Source organism: Marmota marmota, unplaced genomic scaffold (genome assembly GCF_001458135.2).
Source record: "Marmota marmota marmota unplaced genomic scaffold, marMar, whole genome shotgun sequence".
Taxonomy (NCBI): domain Eukaryota; kingdom Metazoa; phylum Chordata; class Mammalia; order Rodentia; family Sciuridae; genus Marmota; species Marmota marmota.
In genome coordinates, this window is record NW_026000108.1 from 42,566,760 (window position 1) to 42,582,378 (window position 15,619).

Here is a 15,619-nt window from a genome sequence, read left to right on the forward strand (position 1 = left end):
TGGGTTTGGGTCCAGGGTCTTGGTTCTAGGATCCTAGGGAGTATGGATTACAAGGTTTTAAGCTTCAAATGAGCATGGTGAGGAGAGGACAGAGTCCCTGGTGCTCTAGAAAATGGGAATAGTAACAATGTCCTTTGCTTTAGCTTTGAGATTAGAGGTGTGAAGTGCTTTGGGTTCCCACAAGAAATGCTAGTTCAGTTCCAAGTAGTTTATCACTGATAACAAATTGTCTTTTCATGATGGAAGGAAAAACAGAAGCCAGAGTTTGGACAGGGTTTATTAAAAAAAAAAAAAAAAAGTCAGCTGAAGACTCCAACATTGCACATAGGCAAGTGCTGCATTCTCTAAGCAATGTGGGGGATTAATAAAAGAGTTCTTAAAAAAAATCAGAGCACTTAAGGGGTATGTGCTGCCAATTCCCCTCCAGCTGTGATGTCAAATGTCTTCATTGTTGAAAAACTCCAGAAAAAGACTCTAAACCTTAAAACCAGGGAATTAAAAAAAAAAAAATCTGAGCCAAATTGGCCTGGCTAGGTACAATTTCAGTTTTGCAGCTAAGAGGGGCATGCTGTGGTGAAGAAAACACCCTTAAGGACCCTTGCCATCCTAACAACTCCCTCCCTCTGGGCCTTAGTTTCCTCATTTGCCAAATCTGAGGACTGAATTTGTTGCTAAATTCTAAGGTCCCTTCCAACTGTGACATCCCCTTTGAGAATTGATGCTCCTGAAGGTCTCCCGCCACAGCCCGGAGGGGATACCAAGCTGCCAGGGAAATCGAAACAAGAGCAGGCGACCGACGCGGCTCCCAGCCCAGAGGGAGGACAGAATTTATCCCGGGCTGTGAGAGAGAGAGAGTGGAAGAGCGGGGGACATAAAGGTGACCATGGTGACTTCGCAGATCCTGGGGCAACCACCGCAGGCTGAGGGTAGAGGGCAGACGGGGCGCCCTTGGGAACCAGGGAGCTGGGCTTGCGGGGGTGGCAGCGATACAGGGTCCGGGCTCTAAACCGCCCGCGATCAGGCGAGGGCGCGAGGCGGGAGGCGACCGGGACTCCTCCGCCCTAGCAGGTCCGGCCCCGGGCACGTGCGGCACTCACCTGGGTCTCCTCCTCCGAAAGGCCGGCCTCGGCCGCGATGAGGCACAGCGTAGTGGGGTCCGGGTGCTTGTTGACCTTGTTGAAGTTGTACTCCAGGATCTCCACCTGGTCCTCCGTGGGGCCGCTCGCCGTCTCCGCTGACATGGTCCTGGCGCGGCTGCAGGGAAGCGAGAAGCGGCTGCCGTGAGCGAGGCCGCGGGCGGGGAGCACCGGAGGGACCCAACTTCTTCGGGACGCGGCTGGACCACTGTGCTCGGCTGTCCCCTCCCGCTGCCCAGCTGCGCGAGTCCCCGGTGGCCGCAGGCAGCGGCGGGAGCTCGCGAGCGCCCTCCCCGGGGCCGACCTTCCCGGGTTGCACAAGGGGTCGCACAGCGGAGCGGCGCGTCCTCCTGCCTCGCAGGACTGGTCCCCGCGACTTCCCCGACCTAGTCTAGGCTGGTGCAGAGGAAGATGGCACCGCGCCCTCGCCTCCCGCCCTCTCCGAGAGGTGCTTTTGAAAACTCGACTTAAAAGCTATCTCCCGGGACGGGGAGCTCCCAGGGTGAGGACGACAGATGGGAGGGTGGGTTCCCTCAAGTCCGCTGCGGCCACGCCTCCCCCGCGCGTTCTTGGCAGCCTGCGCCAGGGAGGGCTGAGCACCCACACTTCCTCCGGAAAAACTTCCCACCAGGGCAGGCTACCTCTGAAAGTTGGAGAAGTGGTGATGCGCTTTTAAGATCTTTCTGTTTTACAGAGATGAAGACAGGTTTACAGAGCATAGGGGATTTAGGATGGGAGACTGAGTCACCTGCAGGGCTTGCGTGGGCCACTCTGCACCCTGTAACCTCCTCCTCCAACTGTCCTGCCTACTCTCTCTAATGCAATCCCTGAGTCCTCAAGACTGCAGCCTCTGGGCCAGTGTTTCACAGTAAATGGTAAAGAGCCCACTTCATTAAGTGCCGCCCCCCCCCCAAAAAGTAATCACTTCCAAGATGAAGCCCACACTCAGGAGGATCAAAGCCAACTGTCATTTAAAACCTCAGACTTCCCCTGTGATGGTAGTATAGACTTCCTATAAAGTCACGTTCACCATAAATGACATTAATCCTTTTTTTTCAGAGCCAAACATTGCCCAGATTTGCCTGCTATCCATATTTGCCTTTCCATACCTAGGCAGCCTTCAAATTGGGGCAAAAAAAAAATTGGCAGATGTGCCCCCTCTCCCAATTTAAGTTGTATCCAGGTGTAGAAAGTGAGCCTACTCTTGTAGCCTACTCTTGTATTCTTGACTGTGGATTTGGTACAGACCTGTCAGGACTTGACTGTTACTGACAGTAAAATAAAAAACAAGTGTAGGAATTATGAAATCACATTGGTTTGTTGTTTTAACAAACAATTGCAAAATCATCCAGCACAATCCTGAGTAGGTTTTGATGTGGTTTGTGCCTGGGGATGAGCCACACTCCCCTAATCTCCCTGTATCATGCACCCAGTGCTGTTACAACCTTTTCTTCTGTGACCTGAATCGTCTTCTCCCTAAATAAATGTCTTTGCCTTTCTACTAGGTCACCTTAAGGAACTTCAGGCAAGACAAGAAGCTGCAATACTGTGAGCCAGTCATGTTCAAATCGCTTGCCAGCTGTGAAATCATGTGTTTTGAGGGAACTGTGCTTCCCCACCACCATCACCTAAAAATCAGTAGCAACAATTCCTGTCTCAACACTGAGGCAGGAGGGGGGTCAAGCCACCTCTGAAACAGCTCCTCCCCTGTTTGCACCCATGTCTCAGCTGTCTTTGACACACAACTCCAAAGTTGGAAAGAGCCTTCCAAATTACCTCCTGCAGTCTCTTCTGTCACAGTCCAGGGAAATGGCTAACTTTCCCAATGCTTCCCAGTTAGTGACCAGCATCCTAGAATGGAAAGCCTTAGCTTTGGATTCAGCCCATGTTTGGCTTACCCCTTCTCAGCAGGCCAGTCTGTCTTCAGTTCAGTAGTGGGGAGGGAAATAAAGAGACCAACAGTCTAAATGCAGGTGGGGGCTTGTCATTTTGAATGGGCACGAACTATCCTAGTGGTGACACCACTTCAGGCCACAGCTGCCCACTGAAACCACCTACCACTACTTATTTTGCCTAGAAGAGACCAGGACAGCGAGACTACTGCTTCTAATTTTATTTCTTGCTCTAGAAAGTTTTCGTCTAATTCCACTTGATACTGTCGTGCTGGCTATGCCTTGAGGATCTCTGCTGCTGCTTTGTAGAATCCTCAGTCCTTCAGAAATGTTAGATTTCTAAACTAGATTCAAGATTGAAAGGCTGTTCTGTATATATTTCTTCCTTTCTTTTTGTTACCACTGTTATATAACTCAAGGGCTGCTTATTTTCTTACGTGGGTCAGGTGCGTTCTATTTTATTAGATTTCTGTGGCTTACTGTTAGAGGACTTTGTTTGAGGTTTCATAGGGAGGTCCAGGTTGACTTTAAAGTACTCCTTGGATTAGTTGGCAGAAAGCCATTGGTTTTGATTGGCGGTTAAGAAGATCTGTGGGAGGGCCACTTAACAGCACCTACTTCTCCAAGGTACACCCAAATAAACTTGCTTGGTTTCTAGAAACATAGGCAAAAGATCTCTACCGTCAGATATATTTGTTATTTCTCTACAAAGCTCAATCTCTGTTATTTCAGCCCTTGGTGGTTGACAAATGTTTGCTGTTGCTTCATTTCTTCTCTCTTTCCTTCTTACTGTATAAACCAAACTGCCCTGCTAACCTTGGCCTTAGAAAGCGTCTCAACAGTTTCTAATAAGGAAATGATTAAGAAGTTTCTCTGAAGGTAGTCTAAACAATTTCAGATAAAAAGAACTAAAAATATTTTAAAGCTACTTAAACTTTAATCTTAGCACAGGTTTTGTTTTTGTGGTTATTCACATCTTATGAAACATTCAAAGAGTAATGTGTCCTGTGATTGTATTTTTCTTTCATGGTTTGGTCAAGTCATTGCATAAATATTTTCAAGAGGTTAAGTGAACACTGGGCAAAGTAGTGTATGCCTGTAATCTCAGTGACTTGGGAGATTGAGGCAGGAGGATGGTGAGTTCAAAGCCAGCCTTAGCAATTTAGTGAGGCCCTAAGAAACTCAGCAAGACCCTGTCTCTAAATTAAACAAAAAAAGGGCGGGGCTAGGGATGAGGCTCAGTGGTAAAGCACCTCTGGGTTGAATCCCTGGTACCAACAACAACAACAACAAAAGAGGTTAAGTAAAAACTGCTGGTTTTTCCTAAATTAATTCTAATGACAGAGTAGACAGTTGTGTCAATGTGACAACTTTACTTCTACCTTTATAAACTAGCTCACGGAAAGTGCTACCAACTGGTAATCTTTAGTTACCGTTTTTTGGCATCTTTTCCTTCCTCTCCCAGCTAATCTGACCTCTTTGTAATGCCACCAATATGAAACCAAGAAACAAAGATTATCAACAGCAGATCCTCTCCCAAACTGGCCAAAAGGGAAACAAGCAGGTGGATGTTTCTTTAGGACCTTCTTTATATTCAGAACAACAAAACTCTGGCCCAGCCTTTGCACTGGCCTGGAGAGGCAGATCAATATTCCACCCCTTTTTGTAAAGAATTTTTTCTTTTCTTTCACCTATGTTTCTTTTATGTCTCTGTGAACTTCCTGTGAACAATGGGCTCTTGAAACATATTTTGCTAAGTGAGAAAATTGATGTGTGGCCACTTCCCTAGTCAAACTGGTGGGAAAAGCACTTCCCACTCATCACTGATTGAGCTGATCTGGAGCAACTAGGAGGGGGCTCACCCAGGCTGTCGGTGTCTCTCAGAAATTGATAAAAAGAAGGACTGGGGCTGCAGCTCAGTGATAGAACCTTGCCCAGCATGCTACACCTTGTGTTCCATCCCCAGCCCTGCCAAAAAAGAAAAGAAAAAAAAATTGACAAAAAGGGGTGGAATATTGATCTGCCTCTCCAGGCCAGTGCAAAGGGTTGGGACAGAGTTTTGTTGTTTTGAATATAAAACTGGTGGTTAGTGTCCTTAAGGTACTAAGAGCAGGAGATGTCCAGCCTGGTTAGGCTTCAGAATCACCTGCAGAAATGTCCAAGCCCACCAAAGACCTTCTGAATCAGAATCACACTTTAGGAACCCAGCATGGGAGAGATGAAAAGTATTCCAGTTCTTACAAGATTTTGCAATTTAATCATTAAAATCAACTATGAATGTTTAGAAATTCTTATGCCTGATACCTGCTCTGATGTTGCATATATCATTAATATATGAGTAGATGTTGAGGTATTTTTAAAGGAATATTTTTTTTTGAGAGAGACAGAGAGAGAGAGAGAGAGAGAGAGAGAATTTTTTTAATATTTATTTTTTTAGTTTTTGGTGGACACAACATCTTTATTTTATTTTTATGCGGTGCTGAGGATTGAATCCAGCACCCCGTGCATGCCAGGTGAGCATGCTACCGCTTGAGCCACATCCCCAGCCCAGGAATAAATTTTTAAAGTACATATAAGAATGAACAATTTAATCTTTTGTATATATGGTAAGAAATGGGAAAAGGCCTTTAAACTTATGTTAGCCAGAGAGATGCTGAGCTTTCAAAAATTCAGAAATAACATGTAACAACAAATCCCATCATTAGGTACAGCTGTAATGTACCAATAAAAATGTAGAAAAAAAAGAAAACTATTTCAAAAATAAAACAAGTCTTTAAAAAATATTATATTGAGATCAGAGGTTTTAAAAGCATATCATCAAAAGAAAAACCCTGTCCCATCACATTTATTTATTCTAATTGACTTAGAAGCTAAATATTACATAGAAAATATTTGGCAACCTTTGGTTTGATTGTCCTCTTTTAATTCCTTAAAATTTCCAGTGAGGAAATGCTAAAATTTAAGTTATACTTTATGTAGATAATATAGTTAATATAACTTAAAACTGAACATTCGACTCAAGATGCTTTATGTACATATAAGCATCATTGCTGCCTTCAGGGAAGCAAGATTCCAAATCTAAGCAGGAAAATATATTTTGAATTGTTCTATTGAAGATAGGAGTAGTGACGTTTGCCTGTAATTACAGCAACTTGTGAGGCTGAGGCAGGAGAATAGCAAGTTTGAGGCCAGCCTGGGTAACTTAGTGGGACCCTGTCTCAAAATAATAATAATAATAATAATAATAATAATAATAATAATAATAGAGATGTATCTTAGTGGGAGAGTGTTCGCTAACACGTGTGAGGACCTGAGCTCAATCCCTAGTACTAAAAAAAATTTTTAAAAAATGCTATATTGATTCCATCTTTTTACATATGAAAAAAAGAGGAAAATACAATAAATGTTAACAATGGTTATATTGTACAACTATGAATGGCCCAAAGAGTTTTCTTCTTTATGCTTTTCTGCTTTTCCGAACTTTGTATAATAAGCTCTCATCACTTTAAAATTTAAAAAATAGTTTTTTTCTTTAAAAAACAAAACATTCTTGATTAGACCAGAGACCTACCTTGCGCGAGTTTTATTATTGGTACAAAGTTACATTTCCAGAAAGAATGTGGGAATTGTTTCTCAAATCTAGTTAGAGATATAGACATTTTCATTTTCCACTCAAACATTATTAGTATTCGAAAGGGCATATGTTGCCGGGCACAGTGGTATACACTTCTAATCCTAGCTTCTCAGGAGGCTGAGGCAGGAGGATACAAGTTTGAGGCCAACCTAAGCAACTTAGAATATATCTCAAAAAATAAAATAGGTTTGGGGGTGTTTTTTGGTGGTAGAGCACCCCTAGGTTCAACCTCCTGTACCACAAAAGAAAAAAAAGATATTATATATATATATATATAATGCACATAAAAATTATGAAACATAAATTAAGAAAACACTAGTTTTGTGAACCCCACCTGGTTTAAGAATTAAAGCATCACTGAACTTCTGGAAGCTACCTGTATTTCTCCCTCAACTCCCTTTTGTTGGCCTGTCCCCAGAGGAAACCATGATTCTTAATTTTGTGTTACTTATTGTTTTGTTTTTAAGATTAGTTCTAGCACATGTGTATGGATCTCTAAATTTTTTTTAAGTTTTATATGTTATTAAATTGTATAAAAATCGTATTATACCTTTTATTTATTTCTCTTGCCCAATTGCTCTAAAATTTCTAGAATTATATTGAATAAGAGTGGTGAGAGAAAAGAAAAAAGAGTGGTGAGAATGGACACACTTGTCTTGTGCCTTTGCTTAGAAGAAACCCTTTTTTAGTTTTTCCTCATCTAATATGATGTTGGCTATAGGTTTGTCATATATAGCCTTTATGATATTGAGGTATGATCCTTCCATATCTTATTTATTCAGGGCTTTTATCATGAAGGGTGTTTAATTTTATCGAACTTTTTCTTTTCATCTATTGAGATGATCATGTGATTTTTATCCTTGATTTTATTTATGTGATATATTCTGTTTATTAATTTGTGTATATTAAACTATCCTTGCATCCTTGATTGAAACTAACTTGATCATGGTATGTGATATTTTTAATGTGCTATTGAATTTGATTTGCAAGTATTTTGTTGAGGATTAATTTGTATAATTAATATGCATTTAGAATTATAATTAAAATAGTATCATAATATATATATATAATTCTTTGGGAAATTACTTCTTTCACCCAGCATTTTTTTCAAGATCCATCCATATTTCTGCATTTAGAGAAGTTCATTCATGTTCACTGTTGATTCCATTGTATAAATATATTTTGACTGATTGACATCTCCTCATACGTGGGTTGTTTCTTGTTTTGCTGTTATCAACACTGTGTCCCTGAATAATTTTTTTTGAAGTGTTGGAGCTCAAACCCAGAGCCTCCCACATGCTAATCAAGCACTCTACCATGGAGCTATATTTCCAGTCCTTTTAAATTTTATTTCGAGGCAGAGTGTAAGTTGCCCAGGCAACTTACAAAACTCCTGCCTCAGTCTCCAGAGTCTTCTGGAATTACAGGTATGTGCTACTGTGCCTGACTCCTTGAACATTCTTCTCTTTTCCCCACCATTAGGAGTTCTCTGGAATCTTGCCAGGTCTGGAACTGCAGGCTTACATTAAGTGGGGTGTGACTATTTAACTTTACAACATATTATAAACTTATTTTCCAAAGTTGTTGAACAAAACTACCCTTTTACCTGCAGTATATAGCATTTCCTTTTCTCCACATCCTCATCAATAATTGTACTGTCAATCTTAGTTTTTGCCAAAGTTGATGTGTATTCTTTTTATACACGAACACTATCTAAACCTTGTTGAAGCTATTTATGTTTTCAGCTTGCATGACCGCTTGGGGTTAAAAGGTTCCATATGTTTACTATTTACTCTGCAAAAGTATTTCCTGTTCCAGGCCAGAAGGGGATTTGAGGTTTGTTTTTTTGTTTTTTTTGAGAGTCAGGACTTGGTCTCCAGGCTAGCTCAGTTATTTCCATTGGTGACCATGAACAATACCAAAATAATAATAATAATAATAATAATAATAATAATAATAATAATAATAATAATAATAATAATGGAAAACTAATTACTAAGACTTTTCATCTGGATCAGGATAGAAGTGTTACTCATTTTGCTGGGCATGGTAGTGTATGCCTGTAAATTCTAGCAACCCAGGAGGTTGAGGCAGGAGGATCACAAGTTCAAGGCCAGCCTCAGCAATTTAATGAGGCCCTAGGCTACCTAGAGAGACCCTGTATCAAAATTAAAAAAAAAAAAAAGAGTGCTGGGGATGTGGTTCAGTGGTTAAGTGCCTCTGGGTTCTGGTACCAAAAGTGTTACTGGTTTTGCTTCCATAGAGCTCAGGGAGTCAGGACTTGATTATGTACTTTAAAAATGTGTTAACCTATTAGTTTCCCCCAAAGTAAATATCAAAGTCTTCAAGTGAAAATCACAGAGATAGGTTTAAAATGACTGAGTAAAGAAGAAATGATACGAGATGGACAGACAGTGCAAAAAAGAGACATGATTAGGCTATGAGTTTAAAATAGCGTGTCCATGTGCACTCAGCGTGCTCAAATGTTTGAATGCAGTGCACAGAGCTCCAGGCAACCAGCAGGTTGATATTAGTCATTTCAGTTTCTCTCACATTCTTCTCTTAGAAATGAAAATGAACTTAGTCCTGTTTTGCAGTCAAGAGAGGTTAACTAACTTTTCTACATATCAGGGGGAGACTAAGGATTCTACCTTTTTTTCTGGCTATGGCAATAATGTAAATCAAGGCTTTGTTATCATCAAAATTTATTTACGCCCCCACAGACATTCTCTGTATGCTCTACTGATATCAGAAATCCTAAGCTATCGCTGAATCTATTGGGATCTTTGAGCTTTAACATGGTCATCCTCTTTCATTTTATTATTATTATTAGTAGTAGTAGTACTGGGGGTTAAACTCAGGGACATTTAACCACTGAGCTACATCCCCAATTCTTTTTATTTTTTATTTTGAGGGAAGGTCTCACTAAATTGCTAAGGCTGGTCTTGAACTTGTGATCCTCCTGCCTTAACCTGGGATTACAGGTGACCACCACTTCATCCAGCTTCCTCTGTCATTTTAGTAAAGAATTGGATGCAGGTGGTGCCAGTGTGGGTGGGGCAGTTGCTGGCTGGCTGTGGCCTCTCCAGCCTCTCTCTCCAGCTTCTCAGCAAGCAGTCTTGCCGACTTCCACGCATCTCTTGACATCAGACAACTGAGGTCATGGAATCTCCCTCTCAAGGTTTGTTCTTACTCCATTTTATGGATGAGGAAATGGAGGTACAGATAACTTGGGGAGATTGTTCAAGTTTGTCCTGGAGTGTCCGTACTCTTAACTTTAAGCCTGTGAAACGGGTACAGGCACAGGCAGAACCATGGGAATTCCGAAGTGGAGCATCTGTCCTCCTGGGACATTCTGGGCTTGACCATGAGGCAGGAAGACTGAAATGCTTGCTAAAATTCAAACCTCTCCAATGGGTCACCAGTGACCAGACCCTCCCAAGTACCTTATTCCTGCAAGGTTTGTCAGGCAAGGGTAGTTTTAGCCCTGCTGTGGATTGTATATCTTAGTTGTTAATTCATATCTTAAAAACATAAAGTACTGCCTTTTAAAAATTTTTCACTTCTGCATTTATGATGCTTTTTTAATATTTATTTTTTAGTTGTAGTTGGACACAATACTTCTATTTTATTTATTTTTATGTGGTGCTGAGGATTGAACCCAGGTTCTCGAACATGCTAAGCAGGTGCTCTACCGCTGAGCCACAACCCCAGCCCTCTGATGCTTTTTTAATATGTGTCCTGCAGAGTTGTTAATTATTCACCTTGCTATTTTCCTGTCCTCCTCCTCTTTAAGTTAGCTTTCCTCTTGCCTTGGAGACCCCCTGGCTCTAAGAAACATAGTAGAATTAAGAACAACATGAAATGTGAGTTAATATAGTATTTTTACCATACTGACCTTTTAGTTGAATATTTAGAAGAACCAAGTACTAATCACTTGAAATATCATTAGTGAGCTTCCATTTTTCTCAAGAAGGGCTATAATAACGCACACCTTTGCCCAGCTTACAACTTTGTTGTAGAGTTCACATAGTATTACAGGGGCATTTCTGTAAAGTGTAAAGCGCTTGCTTATGGAATAGATTATTGTCCCCCGCACCCCTCAGGACCAAGGACAGAACTCAGGGCCTTGCATGTGCTAGGCAAGTGCCCTGCCACTGAGCTAAATCCCCAACCCCAGATTATTACTCTTTAAATGGCTGTGAGCTACTGTCAAATGAAGCATCTCCAGGTTGGGAAACTGGTAAGAACTGTTTCTAAATTTCACTTATGATATCTTTTTTTAATCTTTCCAAAATGGTAAAGTACAATGATTGAAATTAGAACCTGTTTTTAAAAAAACCAAATGCTGCATATGTTACTTCCTTATAAAATGCATGCCTGGAGGAAGATCTCCAGACTGACAGGTGGGTGCAGGGGACTCAGCATCTCTTCTCTGCGTGGTGCACTGGTTGTATTTCATTATTGTTGGCATTTTCACTGAAATAGCGATTTCTTTGCCTATTCTTCACCACCACTTCATAATTTCTCCATTTATTTAATCTATTAACAAGGAAGTATTACTAAGACAGGAGTAGTAAAAAAAGATAATAATAATAAGAGGGAACAAATATTCTATGAATTAGTGAGTTGAGAAGTTTTTTGAAGTTCTCTTGGCCTTTGAGAATAATGACCACACTGAAATTGTTTAGAAATAACTTGTTCATGGGCCTGTTTTCCCCACCAAATTTTATACTCTTCTGTGGAGGCTGTGTTCACTTTTATACGTTTGTGTCTCCTAAACATTCATAAGAGTATCTGGTGGGGCATGGTGGTACATACCTGTAATTCCAGCCACTCAGGAGGCTGAAACAGAAGGATTGTGAGTTCAAAGTCAGCCTCAGCAATTTAGGGAGGCCCTTAGCAACTTAGTGAGACCCTGTCTCTAAGTAAAATACAAAAAAGGGCTGGTGATATGACTCAGTGGTTAAGTGCCCCTGGGTTCAATCTCTGGTACAAAAAAAAAAAGTATTTGGCATTTAATAGGTGCTCTTTTGGTGTCTGCTGAACAGAGCTTAAACAATGGCATCTGATGTGACTTGGATGGTATATAACTTAGGAAAAGACTGCTCTGTGTTTTTAACAACCAAGACTAGCCAAAGGATAAACATAGAAAGAACTTTATAGTTTTTGATATCTTTCCATCCTCAGTACCCCCAACAACATAGAGTTGATTCCTGTTGTTTAATTACATACAGAAATATCACCCATTTTAATAGCAATAGTATTATTTAATAGCAAAAGTTATTCATTACCATGTGCTAGGCACTGTCCCAAGTGCCTTCGCTGAACTAATTCATTTAATCATCAGAGGAATGGCAACTCTGTGACAGGCATGCCCCTCTGCATCTCACACCCGTGCAAACTGGCAGAGGGAAATTATACACCTTAGCCAAGGAGATGGATACAGCTTCCCCCAAATCACAAATCTCATAAGTGAAAAATGGAGATTCAAACTCAGTCTGACTTCTGCATCTACTTTCTTAAACACTATACTGTATTTCCTCTTTGTACTGAGCAGCTATGTAGATGAAGATCCTTGTTGGGTGGTTGTGGTTAGAGGGACAGCAGAGCTGGGTGGTGCCACCAGGGTCAGGAGCAGGGCAGTGCCCTGGCTCTCATGGGAGCCACACTTCCTTTCTGTGGCATATTTCTCAATTTTGGTGACCCAGCTCAAAGGCTCAGCCAGTAATTTCCATTAATATCACCAGCACCACCTGCTTGGCTGGCTTTCCTTCCCCTCACACTCTTCTTTCAGTGGTATAGACAGAGTTGAAAGAGGACATTAGCAAATAATGTATAAATGAGAAAAAGTTACAGCAGCCACTGGAATGGAATAGAAAGGTTAATAACTTCCACCGCACCACAGTAGGAGCTTAGTGACCATTGCTACCCCTTAATACTTAGATGGGCAGAATTTTATTGAATTAAGGATCCTCCTAAAACAAAATTCCCAGTGATATAGACTTTCTAGATCCCTTCAGAAAATAAGAAGATACTATTAAAAAAAAAGAAGTTATTGGAGGGGAGGGCATCTGTGAATGACTTCCAACCATGAATCATTGATTAACTGTGGATTCCTTGCATACACACTGAGTTCTTCTCATTGAGAACCCAACTCCTGTTTTAATCTTGTATGTGACAACATGGGAAAATGGTGACAGAGAGTAACAAAGTTTAGTTTCTTCTTTGAGCATGTTGTGAAATAAGTGGAGACTCTAGCCTACCTTTTTAGAAATAAATGGGCGCATGAAGGAGGGCAATGCCGTTTCCATAATTCCCTTGGAGGAGGATCTCCATTTTGAAAACTGGCTGCTTTTTCCAAAGTCCATGAATTCAGAAAAAGTTTTCTTTGTAAAGAACATTTTAAATGTAGATAGAATTCCAGGGTAACACCCACAGAGACCAGGGATGGGAGTTACTACGTATTTGTAACTATAAAAGAAAATAATCCTATCAAAATATCCTAGTGACATTGAATAAGAAGTTATTTATTTGGAAGATGCTTATGAAAAAGCTGTTTTAGTTGAAACCTGTCTTAGGGAAAGGAGGTTTGGATGCAGGTATGGACGGGACTTTCAGGGGATTTTTGAAGATAATAGATGCTTGCAGCACAATTCTGTTGTGTGTCAAGTTTCCACAAGAGTCCATCAAACATAGATTACTAAGTACTTACTGAATTCATGCTGATTAGAGCTTATTTTCACTTCAAGAAGTAGGTTTTTCTTTATCTTGATAATATAAAAGCATAATAATTAGAGCTGTGCTTGTGTCAGAGAGGGAAGGATGAGGGAGAGACAGGACAGTGATCGGGACTGTGGAGTGTTGATGTGAGACTTCCATTGTCTAAGATCTGATTAATGATGCTCACTGTGGGCAATAAAGAAAACACCAGTTACTTTGCATTTTGTCCTGCTGTTCATTCTTCCATTCAAAATGCCTCAAGGAAGAGAATAGGAAAGATTTTGTGGGTCACGTTCCTTGAGCCAGACACCAAGGGGCACTGTCACACGAGGACAGTTTAGTTGCTGACCACAGCTCAAGGCAGCTGGCAATTAGGGGCTTTTGGGTATGTGGCACTAGTCACAGAGGGGGTGTTTGTGTGTCTGCAATGGATAGTTTCACAGGAATAGCAGGGGATACTTTTTAAATTCTCTCTAGTGAGTGAGACCGTTAAACTGTGGGAGGAATGGGGGCACTGGGTGAGGACTCAGCTGAGTTTCAATTTTAACTCCTCTACTTAGTCATCACACGACCTTGGCTGTGTCATTTGGCTTATTTAAACATAGTTCTCCAGTCTGTAAAATGTGGCTAGGAATCTCCTTTCTTGCCTGTTTACTCCAGTAGTGATCCAGTGGTGGATGCTCATGAAACACAAATCAGAAAAGTGTAAAATGACGTACACATTTCTATAAGTGTTATAATCACTTTTTTTTTTTGTATCAGGGTTTGAGTTCTTTTTATTCTTTATTTAGAGACAGGATCTCACTAAGTTGCTTAGGGTCTTGCTAAGTTGCTGAGGATGGCTTTGAACCTGTGATCCTCCTGCCTCAGCCTCCCACATTTCTGGTAACACAAATGTGTGCAACAGTGTCCGGCAATTTACTTAATACAGAGAAGCAATGGTGTTGGGCAATGTGACAGTGATATCATTCCTCTCCTAAAATTCTGAGGATTGGTGTGGCCTGGGTTCTAAATTATCATGTTCTTCCTTATCAACAGTTTACCGATGTCATTGACCTGAGAAAGGGAGTAGACAGGCCTATTCTGAGCTCTGTCCTTGGTATGCTGAACACTTTGTGCCCAGTTCCTTCTTCAAAGGACAACTGAGAAGACTGAAAAATTTGGAACCCCTGTGCTTTTTAATATTCAGCCTGTCTGTTAAATTAAGGTGGCCGTATAATTTGTCATCTAACCCAGAACATTTAAGAATAAATGGAATGTTCTGAATACATACACCACTATAACAGGCAGACACCAGGAGCATTCGGGGCCAGCCTGGACATTGAGTCCCCTTATTATATGTAAGATTCTAAATTCCTCACTTCAGTTTGAGATGGTGAAGATTCCTGTTGAACTTGGACATTTTTGCTGCTGTTATGGATCAGCAAAATTTAGACCTGTGAGGCCCTTAGAGAACAGAATAACATAGATGAAGAAGAAGCTGTTTTTCAGTCTTAAGGAAAGACGACACTGCAGCTCTGTTGTTAAAGGTAAGAGGATACACGATAGCTTCAAATTTCCTGACCTTTCATTTTTTTTTGCAATGTAGGGTAGAAATTGCCTGGCAGGATGGATAATGCTTGGGCCTCTGCCTGCTGTGGGATTGTTGGTGTGTCCTGCTGATGCTTAATAGGCATGAATATTCATTACACCTCAAACAGAGTTCAGTCCTATGATCAAATATAAACAGGAACAAAAATGGTGTGTCCTGGAGATTTCTATGGGGCCCTGCCACGCACGCAGGGCTTTTCAAACCAGATCATACAGAAGGGATGAGGTTTGGGAAGCAAACTGAATGATCAAATAGCCTCTCTGAAAATGTCTGATGACCCAATGCACCAAGAAATCAGACAAATAGATTTCTGCCCTGGGGGAAAATTCTCAATATTTGCTAAAGAGAACCATTAAAGCCAAAGAGAAACTTGCATGACTAAGTGTGGAAGCAAATAACCAAAAGATCAACTTTTTAAATAGTTTGGGGAGAGGAAAAATGGCCCAAATAATTAAAAATGGTAGCTAATAAATATACTTTTATTGTTTCGGAGGATATTATTAACTTTTGGTTATCCTTTGACTTCCTTGTCATGTTTTGTTCAGAAGAGTGTTAGCTTAATTAGACCAACAGACTGCAAGGTAGGGAGACGTATTTGTTGCATACTGAGAAACATAAATGCCGATGATAGAAATCAGTCTGG

The 15,619-nt window shown here is 40.9% G+C and overlaps 1 protein-coding gene across 6 annotated transcripts in view; it reads right to left on the bottom strand.

Moving 5' to 3' along the window:
* Positions 1–15,619, bottom strand: part of Hopx (HOP homeobox) — a 29,795-nt gene that overhangs the window by 6,909 nt on the left and 7,267 nt on the right. Inside the window, exons 1-3 of one of the 6 annotated variants that reach the window (XM_048784541.1) lie at positions 11,484–11,504; positions 1,098–1,254; positions 289–838 (exon numbers count right to left, since the gene is read on the bottom strand). In XM_048784541.1, the coding sequence (XP_048640498.1) occupies positions 482–838; positions 1,098–1,241 (501 nt within the window). In that variant the 5' untranslated portion in view covers positions 1,242–1,254; positions 11,484–11,504 and the 3' untranslated portion in view covers positions 289–481. The other 5 variants (XM_048784539.1, XM_015482138.2, XM_015482135.2 and 2 more) reach the window with 5 other exon arrangements.